Here is a 19,160-nt window from a genome sequence, read left to right as displayed (position 1 = left end):
AGAACTAAAAATAGAGTGTACATCAGTCTGGCCTTGGCTGAATAAATTATGTGACTTATAAAATATTTTATTTTTCAAAATGGATTCAGAAATATTTGTATGAATGGAGAACTAGAATGACATAACAATGACAACTGTAAAAACATTATTAAAAAAATAAACCTGACGATTGAAGAATTTGATCTGTAACCAATCATGACTTCAAAGAATTGATGGTGTGCCACTCATCTGAAAAATGAGACAGTTGGAAAAAACACTTGACAGTAGTTGGCACATTAAATGTTGATTATTTCCTTCCCCCACCCTTATCAGTAAGGTTTCAAGGTGCAGAATGAGATACATTTTTGGACATGATCATTGTGTGAATATACATGTGTTTTTTTTATGGGGCCTTTGGAAGAATTAGAGGGATTATCAAAAAAAGAAGGGTTATTGAAATATATATTTTTTAATGCCCATAAACAAGGTCAGAAGGAAACACAGAAGAGTTGTCAAACAGCATACTAATTTATTATATACTTTAAAAGAAAAAACTATACTTAATATTTGCAATTTCATGTACAATCATTATCTGCTCTTTTTAGGTGGAATTCCTTCTTTTAAATTCATGACAATAAAAAGATCAAATATAAGTTGGGATAGGAGAGAGGATAGTGATCCAGGTTCTAAAACTCCTTGATAAAGGGAGGAAGAATACTCTTCAATTAGATAACTGCCATTCTTAACTGGACAAGGTACTTGGATGAAGGGAACCTTAAATGTAATCTTGCTGAATGAAGTGGCAGAGGAAGGCCTCAGCTGAAATCAATAGTAAAAAGAAACATTTCTATTTCCTTCCTGAGTCCATTGTGCCTGCCAGGTTTCAGCTATTTAAGACAGAAGTGTGAGAAACAAATCTAATAGGAAAGGAAGTTTTCATAGAGCACAATGGAAAGGAGGGAGCAACGAGAATGGGAAAGGGTCTCAGGTTAAGTAGGGACTAATACAAATAGGATGTAAGGGGAGAGATGTCAGGAAAGCAAACTTCTGCCTAGGCAATCGTAAAACTGAATCACAAGAGATTTTGAGTGGAGCCATAGTATAATTATATCTTTTTTCAGTAGCAATGGTAGCTGATTTCTTTGTTTTAAAACAGAATTCATTTTTCATGCAATATTTAAAAACAAAAGAGGAAGGATAAGGTGGCTGGGAAGCAGGTAAATAGCAAGATTCCTGTCCAGGCTATGGCCCTTGTCCTATTTCTGGATAAGGGATGGATGGAAAATAAAGATCCTGGTGTATGGGCTCTCCATGGTTTTAGAAGGCAGAAGAAGCCTGATTGGTTTTCACATCCTCCAGTCATTTCTCCTTCAAATGCAGCAGCTAGGTCCTTTGTAAGTAGATAAAGTCAGGAAAATGCAAATTAAAATCTCAGCTTAAGACATGTACTAGCTATATAATCTTGAACAAGTGATGTAACCTTTCTAGCTCAGTTTCCTCAACTACAAAATGGAGATGGAATAGCACTGACCTCCCCAGGGTTCCTTTAAGGATTAAATGAGATGTTTGGAAAGAGCCTGGCACATAAATAAAGTGGACATAGTAGGTGCTATGAATATTCTTATTCCCTTACCGTGTTATGCCAGCCATATAGCACTTTAAAATTGCTTTCCAAATATTTCACAAGATCCTCACAACCCCGAGACAGATGCTATCATTATCCCTACTTTACAGATGAGGAAATTGAATCAGATGTTGTGACTTGCTCAGGTTCACAACTAATATGTTTTAGATCAGATTTGAACTCGGGGTCTTCCTGACTCAAGGTCCAGCATTCTTCTCCACTGAATCAAGAGAAACAATGACATGTAAAATATTATCAGTCCTGAAATCCCTTCCCAGATCTTCTTGCAAAGACTCAACTCCTTGCTTTTTGTTTGCCTTGCCCTTTTCCCTCAAGAGAAAGTTATTTTTTTCTTTTTTAAAAAATTTCAAACTACTTTACCTGATTAGACCTTCTACTTTTAAATTTTTTGGAGTTGTATTTATGTTTTTTTGGTGTGTGTGTATGTGTGTATATATAAAATCTTCCAATTTTAAGGTCCTTGAAAGTGGTTTGTATCAAATATTTCTTTGCTTCTAGCACCTAATAGTAATATTAAGTATTGAATTCCTTCCAAGTAATAATAGCAACTGACATTTATATTGTGCTTTTAAGGTTTATAAAGTACTTTCCATAACTCATCTGAGATTAAGTTTTAGTTTGATCTTTTACATTTTAGGCTAACTTGACTTTACTTATATCAAATGCAACAGTCACTCAGTCATCAAGTATTAATTAAATGCTGTGCTAAATTCTAGAGACACAAAGAAAGGAAAAAACAGTTGCTTCCTTCAAAGACCTAACATTCTGACAAGGAGACATGTTAACTACGTAATACAATTTCCAGTGAACACATTACATGATGAATGATTAATATCTAACTGTAGTAGCTGAGTGATTTAAAAATATCTGTTCTTTTATACTTTGCCCATCAGTGAATAGGAATCAGTAATCTTATTTTATTTTGTTCTTTATGGAAGATAGCAACAGTTAAGGAGAATAGAACATACTGTATTACTGAGTTTCACAAATTTATTGGTATTTTAGTAAAGACATTCATCTCAGTCATCACTCTCTCCTGTCTTGACCTTAGGCTATCATTTCATTTGGGTCAAGAAAACATTCAGAAGAGGAAGAATCCTTACTTTAAACATAACAATAAAAAGGACAAAAATGGAAAGTTTGCCTACATTAGTGTCTAAAGATAAATTTATGAATTTTGATATGGTTAAGTCAAATAAGGAAGAACTAATAGTTCTATGTACATTTTCATTGTTTTATGTGGGGCATAGTCTAAATGTAAATGCAACTGGACAAAAGTATTAGGAATATACAATACAAGGCAGCTCCTCTGGAACGATTACCTATTCTAAGAGCTTAACTGGCAGTTACCACCAATAGAATAGTCTAAAGCTGCCTTGAAATTCAACATTGAAGGAATTTTCAAGAAAACATTATACATTTTTTATGACAAAGCTTTTAAAGATACTAAAACAGGTGTTCCAACAGCATTATATTTCAAAGAAATTTAAGATTACATATACGATACAAAAATACAAAAGAAACCTCTCAGAACTTACAGACTCAAAGTATAAGTGGTCAAATCTTTCATAAAATAATTTTAAAGATGCACTCTCTTGTATTTTCAGTACCTGAAATGGGCCAGTGGTCTATAAAGAAATAAGCTTATAAATGAGCATATTATATACCAGCCTAGTAATGAGAAAATTAACGTTGCTTAAATTCAAATTAGTTTTCACTAAATTGGTAATTTAAATGCTCTGACAATACAGAAAGTGCACCTTCACCATCTTTATACAATGTTAATGAATTTTTGGTGTGTCATTTCTTTTAAAATTAAAAAAGCCAAATGCATTTAAGCAATGTACATATTTTAATCACATTTTTGGTGGTGGCTTACTTTTTAAAAGAAACAGCTTCCTTATATTTATCTCAAGTTCTGGTGGACATGCTTACAGGAGCTTATTAATACCAATAACTCAAAGAAACACATTTAAAATACTGATTTACTTGCACAGTAAATGCTTGTCCTTTGAAAACCAATGAAGTTAGGACAAGCCCTATTAAGTTGAATCAGGCCACATCATATATTAAATACTTTACATAAAATTTCAAAAGAGTAATTATGGTTTTTCTTGTTATAGCTTCTGTAGCTGCTGTTAGCAATGCCTAGTTCATGACTAAAAAAAATGTCCATCGAAAAAAAAGCTGTCATATTTCTATTTTGTCTAAATTATTATTTTCAAATCAACGTTCCAGTAACACTTCCCTCCCAGTACAACACTCCTTCTCTATAAGGCTGTTCTTGGGAGCCAGATAGTTTAGGTAAAGATAGAGTTTAGTAGTTGTTTTCAATTTGAACAGTCAAAGAGACATTAAACTTTTGCTTCCTCCTTAATGTGCTAATAGTTGTGACTAAAAAAATAAGCAATTCTTAAAAAGGTACCATTTCTGACTTCTTTATTATCTGTAACCTTTTGAAACTAATCACATGAACTACAAAATTAGCAAATGTCTTGAAATCTGTGTATAAAACATAAATTACCTCTAATTTCAAACTTTCATTTATTAGTACACCACTCAATTTTTTTTAAAAGTGGCTCCAAAGATAGTCTTATATCATTCTTTTTTTCCTTTAAAAAAAAAAAAAAAAGAAAAAAAAAAAAAGGAAACTGTTCCTTTTAACATCACACCCACCCCATACCCCAATCTTGAAACACATCATTTAGTCATCATCTTGGTCATGGACATTTCCAAGGTGAGATTTTATATTTCGTTCCCACAGCTTCTGGTTATCAGAAAATCCATGTTTTCCTTTATTGAAGGAGTTTGGTCCAGCTGATGTTGGTGTATCCCTATTTTCAAAAATGAAAAAGGAGTTTATAAACAGTTTAAAGGCCTTTAGATAGTACTGTAATAGAGAAAGATGTGAAAATTTCATCATTCAATTCCCCTTCAATAATTAGCTGGTAAGGCAGATATTCTGCATAGGATTTCCATTTTACATATGAGGAAAAAAAACCAAAAACTAGAGATTGAGCAATCTGTTTACAGTCAAACAGGCAGTGTGAAATCTTGGATTTGAGTTCAGGTCTCTTCAGATTCCAAGACAATTTTATCTAGTGAGTCTCCTCTCTTTCATAATTCTAACAACCTCATCTCATATTTTAGTGTTTCTAAATATGACATTGTTCATATACCACAATGACTTAAGTAAACCTAAAGGAAAAACACCATATGAAGGCATGCAGTGTAATATTAACACTATTATTTTCTACTCTTAAACTGTTATGTCAAACAAAGAAAACAAATGTGGCATTTTTAAAGCAACATGGTACCAAAATTAGTCTGAATATTATCACTTTAAAATTTTTGTCAATCTGATTGCTTTTAGAAAACCTACATTATTCTTATTTGCACTATGCAATTTAAAATTAAATAGCATCTTTTCAGAATCTAGCTTCTTTGCCTTTTGTGGAATGATTATTTTGCTCTATTCTGTGGGAACTAAGTATCTTCAAAATTTGCTCTCTTTTTTGGGAAGTTACTTTAAGGTTGTGCATTCCTTATAAGGTACTGAGGTATTAATTTTGAAAAAATAGATGAGAAGATATTATCACTATCCTCCATATTAAAAACCTAATCACCAACAAACTTAAATTTCAACCCATGAAAAATTTTGTGACTATTTAATTAAAAACCATCTGTTGATCTCTGAAAAGAATCCTGAGAATTTTTTTTTTTTTTTGTATATAATATTTTTTTCCTCAGAAAAACTTTTTTTCCCCATCAGGTGAGGAAGTAAAGAACCTCTGACTGCTTAAAAAGTTTGTGATTTCCCTTTGTCCCAAAATAAATTATGGTCACCTCTCAATTCCTTGAAAAAAGTAAAACAGTAGTAAAATTTTCCTTATGTGACTTTATGCCAAGAGATTTAGAATCTAATAATATCCTTAAAGACTTTAGCTCTTCCATGATTTGCTAATAGTTTAAACACATGCAAAAAATTTAAATACCTTCCAATATTCTTCATCCGCATTTTTGCTTCTGGAGGCATTTCCTCTGGTTCACTCTGGGAAAAAAAATCACAGATGAAATATTGGTACAAAATTAACAATTATTATTTTTTCCCTGAGGCAACTGGACTTAAGTAACTTAAGTCACACAGCCAGGAAGTGTTAAGCATCTGAGGCTAGATTTTAACTCAAGTCCCCATGATTTGAAGGCTGGTGCTCTATTCACTATACCAACTAGCTACCCCTACTATGACTACTAGTATCATTTTTTTAAGATGGAAATTTAAAAAATCTATTTAGTAATCAATAGCTTTTAAAAATATTGAATTTATAGAGAATTATAAATGTTTGTAAAAACAGATTTTTTTGTTCCTTGCTATTGTGAATCATAGTATATAACAATGGAAGGAAGGAAAAAACAAACTATTAAAACTATTTTAGCAGGAACTGACTGTCCTTAAGTTAAAGTTAATATCATATAACAAAAAACACTATTTGTTTTTCCTGTTTATTTATTTTATATGAGGCAAATTAAGACCTTAATTCCAAGAAGGAAATCTTTATTGCTAGAATGTCAACTCTCTATCTACTTTTCAGACAACACAACTCTCTGATCTCCCAACTGGTCCTACCTTCCACCTGACCCCTGAACTGTAACCCTTGAGAGAAATTACAATAAGGTACAATTGCTTTAACCAGCAATATAAAACCATTTCTTTCCTCCTCTCAAATTGCAAAAGGAAGATCTCATTATCAAAGTTCTTGACATTGTCAGATGGTTCAAGATGCAAAATTAACATGGTTTATCAATCAAAATGATAATAGATATGTCTTTATACATCAGTCTTTTTTTTTTAATTAAAGCTTTTTATTTTCAAAGATAAGCATGGATAATTTTTCAACACTGATCCTTGCAAAACCTTGTGTTCCAAATTTTCTCCTGCTTCTCCCCATATCCCTTCCCCTATATGGCAAGTAATCCAATATATATGTTAAACATGTTAAAATATTATGCATCAGTGTTTATCTAACCTCTACTCACATCAAATACTTAAAAATTATTTAGACAATTACAATTATATAACCTTAGACAAATTACTTGGCCTCTTTGAGGGTCATATTTATCTATAAAATGGGGAGAATTATAGCACATATTACACAAGGTTGTTGTGAAAATCAAATGAGATAACGTGTATACAAAGTGGAAATCTTAAAACTCTATTACATGTGAGCTAGCATTACAACATATTGAAATCAGACAAATAAAAATGCTAGCTTTATCTTCATCAGAAATTAACATCATGAACAGAAGAAAATAGGGCTCTGGGATCTTGCCCTCAATCTCTTAAGAATCTTGAAATTAGAGCCATGAAGATGATGCTTCATATTTCAATCTTAACTTCTGTGTGGCCCACGAATTCCTCTTGCACTTTTAATGAGCAGTCATTCAATCTTTGCTTAAACATGTTTACCAGTCATCCATTCTTTGCTTGAATGAACCTTCAAGTTTGAGGGAGATAGAATCCCCCCCCTTCAAAAAAAAAAAAAAATAATCTTCTTTCTCCCCAATTCTTCCAGATGCCACCAGAAAAATTCAAAATTGTGGGACCACCTATGTTTTTCTTCCTCTCTTTGCTTAAATACCTCACATCCTTTCAAAGCTCAGCTCATGGGCCATTTCCTTCAAGAGGGCTTCCTGATACTCCCAGTTGTTAATATCTCTCTGCTGTTATCAGTGTGCAGTGATCTTTTTTTAATCAAAATATATTTATCTATGAACATGCCATTCTCTTCTCACCTTCCTTTCCCAACCCTTCCCCTCTACAGAATGTAAGCTAAAGGATAAGGGATGGTTTTTTTTCTAAATTTATTCCTCATGTCTTGGTACAAATTAGGCAACTATTACTGACAGATAGAATTGCTATTTTCTATCCCATCACCCATTTTTTTTTTTGTGAAGTCAGAGTTTTAGTCTTCTTGAAGAAGTCCAAAAATTCTTTAATATGATTAATTTAAAAATAAGAAAAAGAATTAGCCATTGACTTACATCATCATCTTCATTGAAAACTGCTGCTACTGAAAGGGTTTTAGGGGCAAGAGTTGGAACAGTTTCTTTAGGCTTCTAAAAAAGAGACATCAAAACAGACGAACACTATATAAGCAAAGTATTTATATCATATGCATGCAATTCAAAACAGGAAAACTGATTTTTTTTTGTATTAAAAAAAAAAAAGAAAGGTTTTTGCTTTCAAAATATTTTATGCAATAAGTTAGTACTTTGGAAAATCTCATGTTTTAGATCCCCTATGCTCCCTGAGAATATGGAACTACTATTAGACAGACTTAATTAGTAATAGTTTTTAAGTAAACTTGGATATTTATATTTGATTTTGTAGAGAATATTTTCCCAAGGACACTCAATGCCAAGTGTATATCAGGCATTAAAGATATATTTGCTGACTGATTTTCATGTAGTTATAAGACATGATCTTCTAAAGGGAGTACCAACCACAAATGTGAATTACTGCATAAATAATCAATCAATATACTACAATGAAATGTCATAGATCCCATAACTAACCACTTACTTGATATCATTAGTTTAATACATTTAGTAAGATGCATACAATTTTAATGTACAAAAATCTTAAAACGAGAAAATAATAACAAATGGTCTGAATTTCCTTTTCACATATTTTAAAATTAACCCCCCCTAAAATAATGAAATAATCTCCCCAAATCCTGCCCTTAAAATTCACCTAACAAAAAAGACCATTTTGGGTGGTAATGATTATATCTGTTAATATGAGATTTTTCAAAAAGGACCATATACCAAGATTACAAAAATATTGGGAAAGAAACCCATGTAACATTTTAGATAATCATTCTTGAAAAATAATCTAGAATATATGCATCTGGCAGCAAAACACTTTTTCCCAAAAAATTAACTTCAGAAAATAGGTGCTGCTGTTATGACAGCTATAACTAACCAGCATCATCAACAGTGGAGAGTTTTAGATGACTTCTGTTTTACTTAAAAACCTAGTACTAATACCATATGTCAGATAACATTACCTTAATGTTTTATTTCTTATTGGCTAAATATTTCACTTACTTGATTTTACCAAGGTTCCAAGAGATTAAAATTTTCTAAATTAGAGTACGTTTAAACTGGTTTTTTATAAGTCAACATTCTTTTTGCTAAAATTCCAAATAAAGATGATGAAGGACTTAAGTTTTATCATGTGCTATTTAAGCCAAATGACAAATCTGGAACCTTTATAGAATTTAACTATTTTGGTATTAATATTTTCTAGTATGCCCCAAATTTTTTCAATAGATTTCACAAGTTCAAAGAAAAGGCATGAGAGAATAAAGAAAAAAAAAATCAATTCAAGAGGGCTTAGAGATTGTCAAAATGAAATTAAGACAAAATTGTGATAGCTAAATATTGAAGTCTCATGGTTACAAAAAAACTCCAGAAATAATTTAGTACAAACTTTTTCTTCTACAAATGAGGAAACAAGTCCAAGAAAGCAAGTGACTTGCCCAAGATCAAGTAGTAGAGGCAAGATTTAAACCCAAGCAATGTTCCAAATCCAATAACCTTTTACATTTGCTCTCTCAACATTGGTTTGGGGGAGGGGGTTATGCATGGGAGAAAGAGACATTCAAACCAAGTAGCCATACAAAACAGAAAAGACAGAGGGAAGAATTATTTGATAAGGGAATATGCCAAAAGAAAAGAAATGGTAATTTAAAAAATGTAAGGATAGTCTAATCCTATAATCACATCAGGAAGGCTAAATTCTGGAATCAATTGAGGCTTGTAATAAATAAAAAGGCTTTTTTTTGGGGGGGGCGGGGCGGGAGTTGGGTTGTTCTGTTTTTAAAACATTGGGGAAAAGAACCAGGACAGCACAGGCCTTCTATCTGAGATGAAAGGAAAGACAACAGATAACCTAGAGGAAAGGGAACATTCATTTACTATTTTACATTTGTTTTCATCAAAAACAGTCTTCATAATAATGAGAGGGGGGAAAAAAATTATGAGGGAACTAAAACTCAAGAAAGTGAGAGAGAAAAAGAACTTCTTGAAATAAGTTCAAGGAAAGAGTTTGAAGATGTGACCACTGAAATTTTGCTGAATGGAAGTGTCCTAGGATTTTAGGTGCCCATAGAAAGAGCAATTCAACAAAATATAAGGCACTGACTGTGACCTTGATACCTGAAAACATTCTGGAGGAGAGCATTAAATGGTTTGTTTGTGAGCAAGTAGAAGGAAATTAAGTGTCAATATAATTTAGCCTAGGCTTATTAAAACAAACCATGCCAAATGAACCACATTTCCTTTCTTGACAGGGTTACCATCTAGGATATATCAGTGAAAAGTTGCAGAGTATCTGGATTTCCTAAGATATCTGATAAACTTTCACAAAATTCCTGCAAATAATAAAAAGATGAAGGCTAGATGAAAATACAATTAGATGAATGCACAATTGAAGATAGTTGACACACTTAAAATATTTGTAAGCAAAATGAAACTGGGCAGGATAGCTATATGATGAGAGAACTGGGATCCAAAAAGGTATTGGAACACTAGAATGGAAATAAGACAAAATCGTCAGAAAAATTTTTTTCCCCTGTAATTGAGGCTCAAGGATGTTGGTGAAGGAAAACCTTCCAGCTAGAGTTACTGGTCTCAAAAATATTCTAATTAATTCAGTTATTAATTAATTCTGATTAATTCGGGGCTTAGACAAGAGCCTTTATCACTTGTGTACAAAAAAAGACAGACATAAAACCAGATCTTACAGCCATGCTTTCCTACTAAGTGAAACATGGATTGCAAATTTAAAGTGGGTTAAGACCAAGGACCCACTGGGAGTGATAAAGATGATCAACAGATGAATAAGAGGTAGTTCAGAGCTGGGAGAGCGAAGTAAAAAGTTAAAGAGATGGATGAAGTTCTGATTAATAAGACATAATGATCAAATAGTGACTGGGACATTTTGGGAACAAGTGATACAAGTTGAAGATGCTTTTCACTGTGCTGTCTTAAGCACTCTTTTTCATGTGGAACACATTTCCCCACAGTGTCTTCATGTCTTCAATATCTACTCTATCCATAGGCCTCTGCACTGATGTCAGTCTCTCTAGAAGCACAACAAAATACGGTAGATTTAGGGTCCTGATTCTACAGACCCCAAAGAATTATATTTAGATCTACGTTTCTCCTCTCTAAAGATATTTTATAAAGCTCTGTTCAATCTAAAGTGATAGAATTAAGTTTTCACTTTCTATGATTCTGTATCATAGTTTTTCATTAATCTTTCCTAAATATCAATCTAAATTACATACTCACAGATACATGTACTATGTAACCGTAGGATGCATTTCAGAAAAAAAATGTCTATGAAGTCTTTATTTTTTTTTAAATATAAGATTCTCAAACACTCTTCTGATTCCCTCCCAGATTTGACCCATGCCCTGTGAACACTGAATTCAAAATAATGACTCACACTTGCTCCAAGTTTGATGGATATGACTGGTGCTTTCTTTGCCGTCTGACTGCCTATGGCAAACCCAAACTTGGCTATCTTTGCAGGCACAGGCTTGGATGAGAAGTCTTCGGCTTCTTCTTCAGCTGATCGCTTCTCTGCGCTGCGACTCGAATTTTCCCCTCCATTACTGGAAGAAACAGTCTTAGTTTTCACAGGTTTTTCTGCCTCTTCTTCAGGTCCTGGTGAAGTCGAAACAACTTACCAAGATGAGCTAATTTTACTGAGCAGAGTGATGGGAGCAGCAACCTCATAAAGCATTGTTATAAGGAAAGTACCTCTGCAGCTGCAAACCTACTGGCCCAACAGTCTCCTCCACTGTTTTGTTTGAGCATACAGAGGGAATAGAGATTGTGTGGCAGTAGAAGAGGCTCCTTTGAAGTAACTAGCATAAAATACACGGTAACTTAAAATTACATATTTTTCAAAAAATGAATAGACTTTTGACTAAACATTGCTATACTACACAAAACCAAAAATTCTATATGTGTGTGGGGAGAGGAAAAAAGATAAAGAGGAGTCTGCTTAATACAAATAAAAACTTCCAAAATACTCAAGTGGTTAAAAATTCCTCAATATGATCATCTAATTTGTTAGTAATTAACTGTTTATAATTAAGGGCAATCTTGAAGATTAGGAGAATATGGCTGGTAATTTCTGATAATGTCTAAATTCTACAACTGCATTAATATCTACCTAGAAAAGGGCATTCACAATACTGGTTTGAAACTGAATTTACTGAGAAATATTAGTAAATAAAACATGTCTTAGAATTTTGGTTATGCTGAGTTGTTTGAAATTACAGAGAGCATTTAAGAGGAGAATCATCCATGCGTATGAATACAGATGTTTTCCATTCTCAAATTCTCAATTATCCATTTTTATGAAGGGAACAGATTATAGATCACAGATTATAGATTACAGAATCGAGAAAGAGCTATAGATCTGTCAATCCTTTCCGTGTCTGGGCTGGGTGAGGTTTCCCGTGTTGATACAAGTGATAATCTACAAGTAATTCATGTTTAGTTTTGGAATATACCAAATTTATTTAGTAATTTTTGCCTTCCTAGATATTTAATATCAAATTTAAGACTGAAAAAAAATCCAAATATCAAATTTAAAAACTAGTTGATATTCCTTAAGCATATACCACATGAACAGCAGAGGAAGGTGTTTAGGAACATATTAGATGTCGGGGAATAAAGAAACTAGCTCAAGATTAAAAAATTTATTTTCTTTCTTTTCTATGTCCTAGACAACAAGGATACAAACTGCTACTATATAAATGTGTGGCAAACAGAGACAATAGGAAAAAATGAAACCAAAAATGAAATAAAAGAAAAAGACAAAAGTGTAGCTATTTAGAAAGCTATGATTCAGGGTCCAAGTACTGAAGTGGGTGGGGCTTTTTTTGGTTGTTTTTTAATTAATACTTGAACTTAATGTTCATGCTTGTTTGAAAAAAGTGGAAATAATGTCTTCAAGTTATTGCTGTAGATTATAGGAAGCAATGAGAACAATGTTATGTTACCCAGAGTGGGATTAACAAGGATTTAGTTTTGGATTGGGAAATTAAGGAATCAGGTGGAAGACAATATTTTATTATACCTGCAAAGGATGGCAAATGATGCCAATCACTCATTAAAATATTATAATTAATTACCGAGGAGTGAAGTTTGCCCAAAATATAGTGTTTAAAAAATAATGGCATCTATACTAGCATCCCAGTTTAGAATTTTCAAACAAAAAGAAATGCAAAAAGAATTTATGAAAATGTCATCATTTAAGTACTAAATTTAGAACTTTCAAGTATTTTTGATCAATTTTATTATAAAGTTGCCACATGAGTTTTATTTTATAAGTAAACCAACTATTTGACTTATTAAGCTCATTTTTAATTGAGGAAAAAAGATTTCGTAATGAAATAAAATGAGAGATTACTTTACATTATAGATTACATATAATAAAGGTGAATTATAGGGTAAAATGAAATTCAAATTCAAGTGATACTTGTATTTTATTCCACTTATATTCAAATGGAAAAACACTAGAACAAACAGCATTACAAAAAGACAGTCTGTGGACTAAAGTTCTAGCTGTTGTCCACTAATTTGTCTTCTAAACATTTTTATAATTATTTCAATGTTCGATTTCCTCTGTAACACCATGTTTTTATGCATCTAAAAACATAATTCTAAGGTGTCTTTAATAGACTTCACTGGACCATGAGAGTACTCCACGAATAAAGTTTAAGAATTCCTGATCTAAAGTTTAAAGACAATAATATCAAAATGATTTTCTCCTTATATTTCTTTGCTTCTTCTATTTCTGCTACCAATCCCAATCTTTCTGGAACTAAATTCTGAGGCACAGGGAATTTGAGCAAATTATACCAGGCTTGAATTAGAAGAAAAAAATTGAGGATACAGCAACACCTCTCGGATATCTGAGATTTGCTTAATGTGGGAACTCCATTCATTATCCAAGCAGACTACCAATCATAAAACAAAAATTAGATAACCTGATTCTCAGAAAGGTTAATGTTATAAAGTGCATTTACACAGTACAACTTCTAGGTAGGTGTCATAAGCAGGATTTGAATCTGGGTCTCCCTGACTCCAAATCAAAGTCTACTATCCACCAAACCAGTTATTCAAGAGAGCAATGAAAAAATTATATTTGAAAACGTTCCTGACTTGTACATATGCTGAATTCCATCTATTTACTTAGTTTCTATTCTGAAGAAAACAAACAAAAACATTTTATTAGAATAGTCCTCTATATAACAGAACCCAAATGGGAAAACAGAATGGAAGATTTCTCTCAAACAGCAAATTAAGTGCAACTCAATTGTATCTTCTTTTGCATTTCTAGCAATTAAAAAAGCAAAGCTAAAACACCACCTATTTCTCAAGTCTAGTCTGATAATAATGCCTAATATATGCCAATTCTACTTAAGAGCAACAATTTGCCCTTGGGTTTCCAGTTAATTTTAAACTGCTAGCTTCACAATCAGGAAAAAACTTTTCACTACCAAATATGTAAATTTCTATGTCACTATTCAGATCCATAATTATGAAAAAAGAAAGAAGAAAAGAGAAAAGGGGGGGGGGGGAAGAAAAGGGTAATTGATGACAATCATATGGTAGAATCCTTTCCATGGAGGATGAGATCCACTAATCATACTAACAAGTACAAACTGACTTCTTCCTTTCAAATAACTAGAATGATTTGTCCTCATTTATGACTTTGCTTGGAACAACTTTCAAAAATACATTTAATAAGATATGGAAAAGAAAACAAATAAAAAATTGAAGCCAGATAGTCTGGCAGTAAAATCCCCTTATTGTTCAATTTCAATTGTTTTGTATTATATAATTCACATGAAAAAATGGATTTCTCAACTAACTCAAACTTGAAATAGCTTAATGAGTTAATTACTCAAATCAATCACAAATAGTGTAAAAATAGTACCTTCCAAATCTAAACTATACAAAATAAGTCACTTAAGTTAGACTCAGAGATTGAAAGCTACAAGGGGATCTTAGGTATCATTTGATTTGGTCCAACCTCTTCATTCTACAGACTAGAAATCCAGGCCTAGAAAGTTTGAAACCACAGAGATTACATAGTAAAGGGACAGAGCCAGAATTTAAATCTACGGTCTCAACTCCAAATCTTACAATTTCCCCCCTTTATATTAGGCTGCCCCTTCAGTGTTCTGGGAGTTTTACAAAGAGCTACTAAGTCTACAAGTTTTAATGTGACTTTTGTAATTTCCTATTAACTTCACACTGAGGTAATCAACTGTAAATTCTAAAAAAAGGGAAGGCTTACATATATATATATAATTCACTTGTAGCATACATGAAGGGAACTAATAGTTATTCTCATAATTTTTATGATTTAAGAATATTTCATTTTTAATAATAAATTTCTTTAAAAGCATAAAGGAGATAATAAGTTGTTTTAAATAGAAATTTTCTTAAAGGAATTCATTTGTTTCTCTTAAAAGCATACCAAAAACGTTCAGATTAATCATGTGAAAACAAACTAGATCTACTACATTCAGTAGAAATTTTTTCCCCCCTAGTAACTGGCAAACAGGGCTAAATAGGGAAGCTCTAAGTGCCTTTTTGTGACCTGTTTTTAATTTGGTAATAAAATGTCTTTAATATTCACTGCCAGTTCAGTTCTCAGGCTAGTTTAGGAGACCACAAGACTGTGATTTAAGATACAATTGCATTTTTTCTGGTAAAATTTGTTTGCTTCACTAGTTTTAGTCTTGACATAACAAATTTCATACCAAAGTCTTGCCCTATCTATTTTTTCTCCTCTGCCTTCCCAATGGAGGAAGGAGAAAAAAAAATCAAAACCTCTAGCCACACACATATCCTAATCCAATGTGAGGAAGTACCAATACCAAAGCCATGAGAATCAACTTGCGTAGTTTACTGCTCTCACAACAAAACTGCTGCATATCTATTTCACCTATCCATATCTATAATCACATAAAAAGAAGATAAAGTCACATACATAAGATAAAGATCTAGCTTGGGATAAGAAACCTTCCATGTTGACTCCAATTTCAACACTAAAGTATAAGGTCTCACATGGACAATAAATTACCCACAAGCTTTTTTGTTTTTTCTAAGCATTACACTCCCTTAATACATTTTTAAAAACATAATTTGGTTTATAAACAGTGAAGCACTTCTACTATGGCTAATAATATTGCTGCCACAACTGGTATACTCTATAACAGTTATTTTCTTACTGTTTGCTCTAACATTTTGACAGAAATTGACAACTAATCTTTTTAAAAATCTTAGTGGCAAACTGGGAATTATCTGACATTTCTGAGATAACTTGAGACAACATCAAACAGTTCTCTACTCCTATCCTTAGGAATGTTGATAACATTTTAAAAGGAAATTCTAGCTATCACTTGCACATAAACTTCTTTGGACTTCAAATCTGTATTTTACCTCACAAAAATGACTAAATTATCTTCATTTGGGGGCATCCGTTTTCAAGGTGGTTTTAAGTCTTAATGTTGTGGTATTAAAGCAGAACTCTTTAAGTACTGCCTTAATAAGGCAATATTAATTTTAAAATTCACTATGTTTTAATTTGAATAGAAAAGCATGTGATGTCAACCTATAACAGAGAAGAAAATTCTTTCTCCAACCTGGACCTTCAAAAAAGGAATTTGGGTACAACACTAATTGAATACTTCACTTATTTCTCCTTGATAGACGGAAATAATTTTGAACAGTCGATTCACACTGAAAAATTAAAACGGGCACTTCACTCATGCTACTCATTCTAGGGTTCTCTAAAACATTTTCCGACAAGTACTGGTGAGCGCTAGACCCTTGGATCAGATCAGAAAAATTTTTGAGTCTGTTAAGTAGTAGGGTTGGGAAGGGGGGAAAAGGAGTGATATGAATACTATGAAATGTATCTTTTTTCCCCCCCTACACAGCACAAAAACCCATCAGAATGACAGGAAGAAAGGCAACAAAGCTAACATTAATCTGAGTTTTATTTATTCCAACATAACAGAACACAGGACAGGTCATACCAGACCATTTGTGCGCCTAAAAATCTGGCATTCTGCCTCCTACCGACAGCTAAAAGGGAAAGATGAGTAGAGGGAAGGAGACAAGATCCTGACCCTGAGAACATGCAATTACTAAACAATCCATCAAAAGGGTGGGGAGACTCTGAAGACACCCCAGTCTTAATCTTTCCCAGTGACCACAACAATTAAGAGGGAAGAGAAAGGGAGGGAAGTTGCAAAGATGGGAACCTGACTTATTTCAGGGGTAAAAGAGCACTGACCAACAGTAATCACCCTACCCTGATGGATTAAGACAAGTCACTGTGGGACACTGGCTGCTCCGAGACTTCCAGGCGGGGCAGTTTGCGCCTAGAAAGGCTCTCACAAGTCGGGGAAGATGGGAGAGAACAGGGCGGGGAGGGAAGGGGAGCAGACAGCTCCCGCACTGCGGCCCCCGAGGGAAGAAATGCACCCGAGGTGGGGGGAGGCTAGACCGGCCCGCGGCTTCTTCCCTCCCAGACTTCGGCGTGATTCGAGACCCGCCCCCTTCCCCTCCCCCCCCCCAATCTCCCCGTAAGTCTAGTCTCCTCCTCGAGGGAGGGTCCCGGGGGAGGGCTCTCGGCCCCGGGGTGGGCTCAAGCGCCACGAAGTCTGCATCGTGCGGATTCGGGGCTCGGGGCCCTAGGGTAGAGAAGCGCAGGCTACGCCATAGTCCAGCCGCGCCATGTCCGCCCAAGCCGTCCCCGTCTCCCGCTCCCTCCCCACCCCCGCCTCGGCTACCGCACCCCCGCTCCCCCCACCCAGGGAGCTCGGAGGAAGGCCCAGAGCGGCCCCCGCGGCCCGCGACGCTGGGTTTGTTTTCACCTCCGGCGCTTCCTGCTCGCTGCGGCTTCTCCGGCTTCTCCTCTCCCGCTTTCCCGTCCGCCATTTTCCCCGCGGCTTCCTCCCCCGCCACCGCGCCAAGGACGTCACGACCACGGCCCCGCCCCGGCCACCATAGAGGGAACCGAATGGCGGCCGGCTGTGGTCTCCAGGAGGGAAACGGCTCCCTACCGGAAGCTGCAGTGTGACGCCATTTCCTCTAGTAGCGCAGACGGAAGTAGCTTGCTCGTCTTCAATGATTGGCCAAACACTTAACCAATCACGGGGAAGGGCTTTTTTTTAATCTCGTTAAATCAAATCCGATTGACCCGTGTAACCAACACCTAACTGGATAGTTTAAGTTCGTGCTTCCAAAGCTGAGAGGACCGTAGTGAGACCACTCGCTGATGCTGTAGCCCGAGCTTTGCTATTGGTCCCCTAAAAGTCCGATCATAGCACACCTTTATTAAGCTTTTAGTGACTCCCTAATAAAATAAAACATCTTTTGAATATTTAAAGCCAGTCATGAATTAGTTCCAATTTATCTTTTTAGACTGATGTTACAAATACAAATTTTCCTGCTCCCAGGTCTTTTGTCGCCGCCTCCATTAAGTCTTTGTGTTGCCTCCAGGTTTTTCAGGGTTTAGCATAGTTCCTGGAATATAACAGGGCGTTAAAAAATATTTAATTATTCCTATCCCCTTCTTGCCTCCCCGCCCCGTTTGAAATGCTATTACTTCTCACTTTAAGCCCCTGAAATCCCTATTTCTCAAGGCTCAGTGCACCCGTTTGGTGAAGCTTTTCAGATTCATTCCCTATCAGCTAATTGATATCCCACCCCAAAATTACTTTTGTAAATTCTACATTTATGTGTACAAATTACTTCTCCCAAGTTTTAGGGTAGGGACCATTAAAAAATTTACCTCGAGCACTGAGAAAGCATATGACGCACACTAAGCAGGCCCTTAATAGCAAATAGCTTGAACTGAATAGAAAGCTGTCTTGGGAGAGCAAAAAATTCAGAGGTCCATAGAAGGAATCATTTAAACTTATCTTCCCTTATTCAAGGAGAACCAACTGATGGTGATGCTATAGGGAGGGAGAGGGAAGGAAAGGAGGAAAAGAAACAAGTATTCATTAAATGCCTAATATTGTGCCAGGCATTGTACCAAGCACTTTTCAAATATTGTCATTTAATCTTCATGACTTGGGGAAGAAGGTGCTATTAGCAATTTTAGCTGAGAAAAGTGAATCATACAATTAAAAGCTTGAAGAGACTTCAGAAATTTTTTTGAGGCAATTGGGGTTAAGTGACTTGCCCAGGGTCACACAGCTAAAAAGTGTTAAGTGTCTGAGGGCAGATTTGAATTAGTGTTCTCCTGACTTCATGGCTGGTGCACTAACCACTGCCCCACCTAGCTGCCCCTGGAAATAATTTTAAAGATGAAAAAGATTTAGAAAGATTAATCTGTCTGTGACTGACAGAGCTTTTGAGAAGCAAAGTTAGAATTGGAACTATTGGAAGTATTGATTAGAAATTTAACTAGAATTCA

The 19,160-nt window shown here is 34.6% G+C and overlaps 1 protein-coding gene across 2 annotated transcripts; it reads right to left on the bottom strand.

Annotated features, from left to right (window-relative positions):
* Positions 1 to 2,600: 2,600 nt before the first annotated feature.
* On the bottom strand, positions 2,601 to 17,783 carry PCNP (PEST proteolytic signal containing nuclear protein). Of its 2 annotated transcripts, none has more exons than XM_074301060.1 (5): positions 17,611 to 17,783; positions 11,142 to 11,362; positions 7,667 to 7,741; positions 5,620 to 5,675; positions 2,601 to 4,458 (listed from the first exon to the last, which is right to left on the bottom strand). In XM_074301060.1, the coding sequence occupies exons 1-5, from the start codon at positions 17,672 to 17,674 to the stop codon at positions 4,329 to 4,331; spliced, it is 546 nt and encodes a 181-aa protein (XP_074157161.1). In that variant the 5' UTR covers positions 17,675 to 17,783; the 3' UTR covers positions 2,601 to 4,328. The 2 variants fall into 2 exon arrangements, with proteins under 2 accessions (XP_074157161.1, XP_074157162.1); XM_074301061.1 differs by lacking the exon at positions 17,611 to 17,783 and adding an exon at positions 11,386 to 11,559 and having other exon boundaries at positions 3,079 to 4,458; positions 11,142 to 11,310.
* Between the last annotated feature and the right edge of the window lie 1,377 nt (positions 17,784 to 19,160).

The sequence above is a fragment of the Sminthopsis crassicaudata genome, chromosome 3, assembly GCF_048593235.1.
Source record: "Sminthopsis crassicaudata isolate SCR6 chromosome 3, ASM4859323v1, whole genome shotgun sequence".
NCBI classification, from domain to species: domain Eukaryota; kingdom Metazoa; phylum Chordata; class Mammalia; order Dasyuromorphia; family Dasyuridae; genus Sminthopsis; species Sminthopsis crassicaudata.
This window is presented reverse-complemented; position numbering and strand designations above follow the sequence as displayed.

Coding starts and splice junctions, on each gene's coding strand:
- PCNP (XM_074301060.1), bottom strand. CDS start 17,674: ATGGCGGACGGGAAAGCGGGAGAGGAGAAGCCGGAGAAGCCGCAGCGA. Junction 5,676..7,666: donor TTTTCAATGAAGATGATGAT/GTAAGTCAATGG, acceptor TTTTTTTCCCAG/AGTGAACCAGAGGAAATGCC. Junction 4,459..5,619: donor CGGATGAAGAATATTGGAAG/GTATTTAAATTT, acceptor TTTTGAAAATAG/GGATACACCAACATCAGCTG.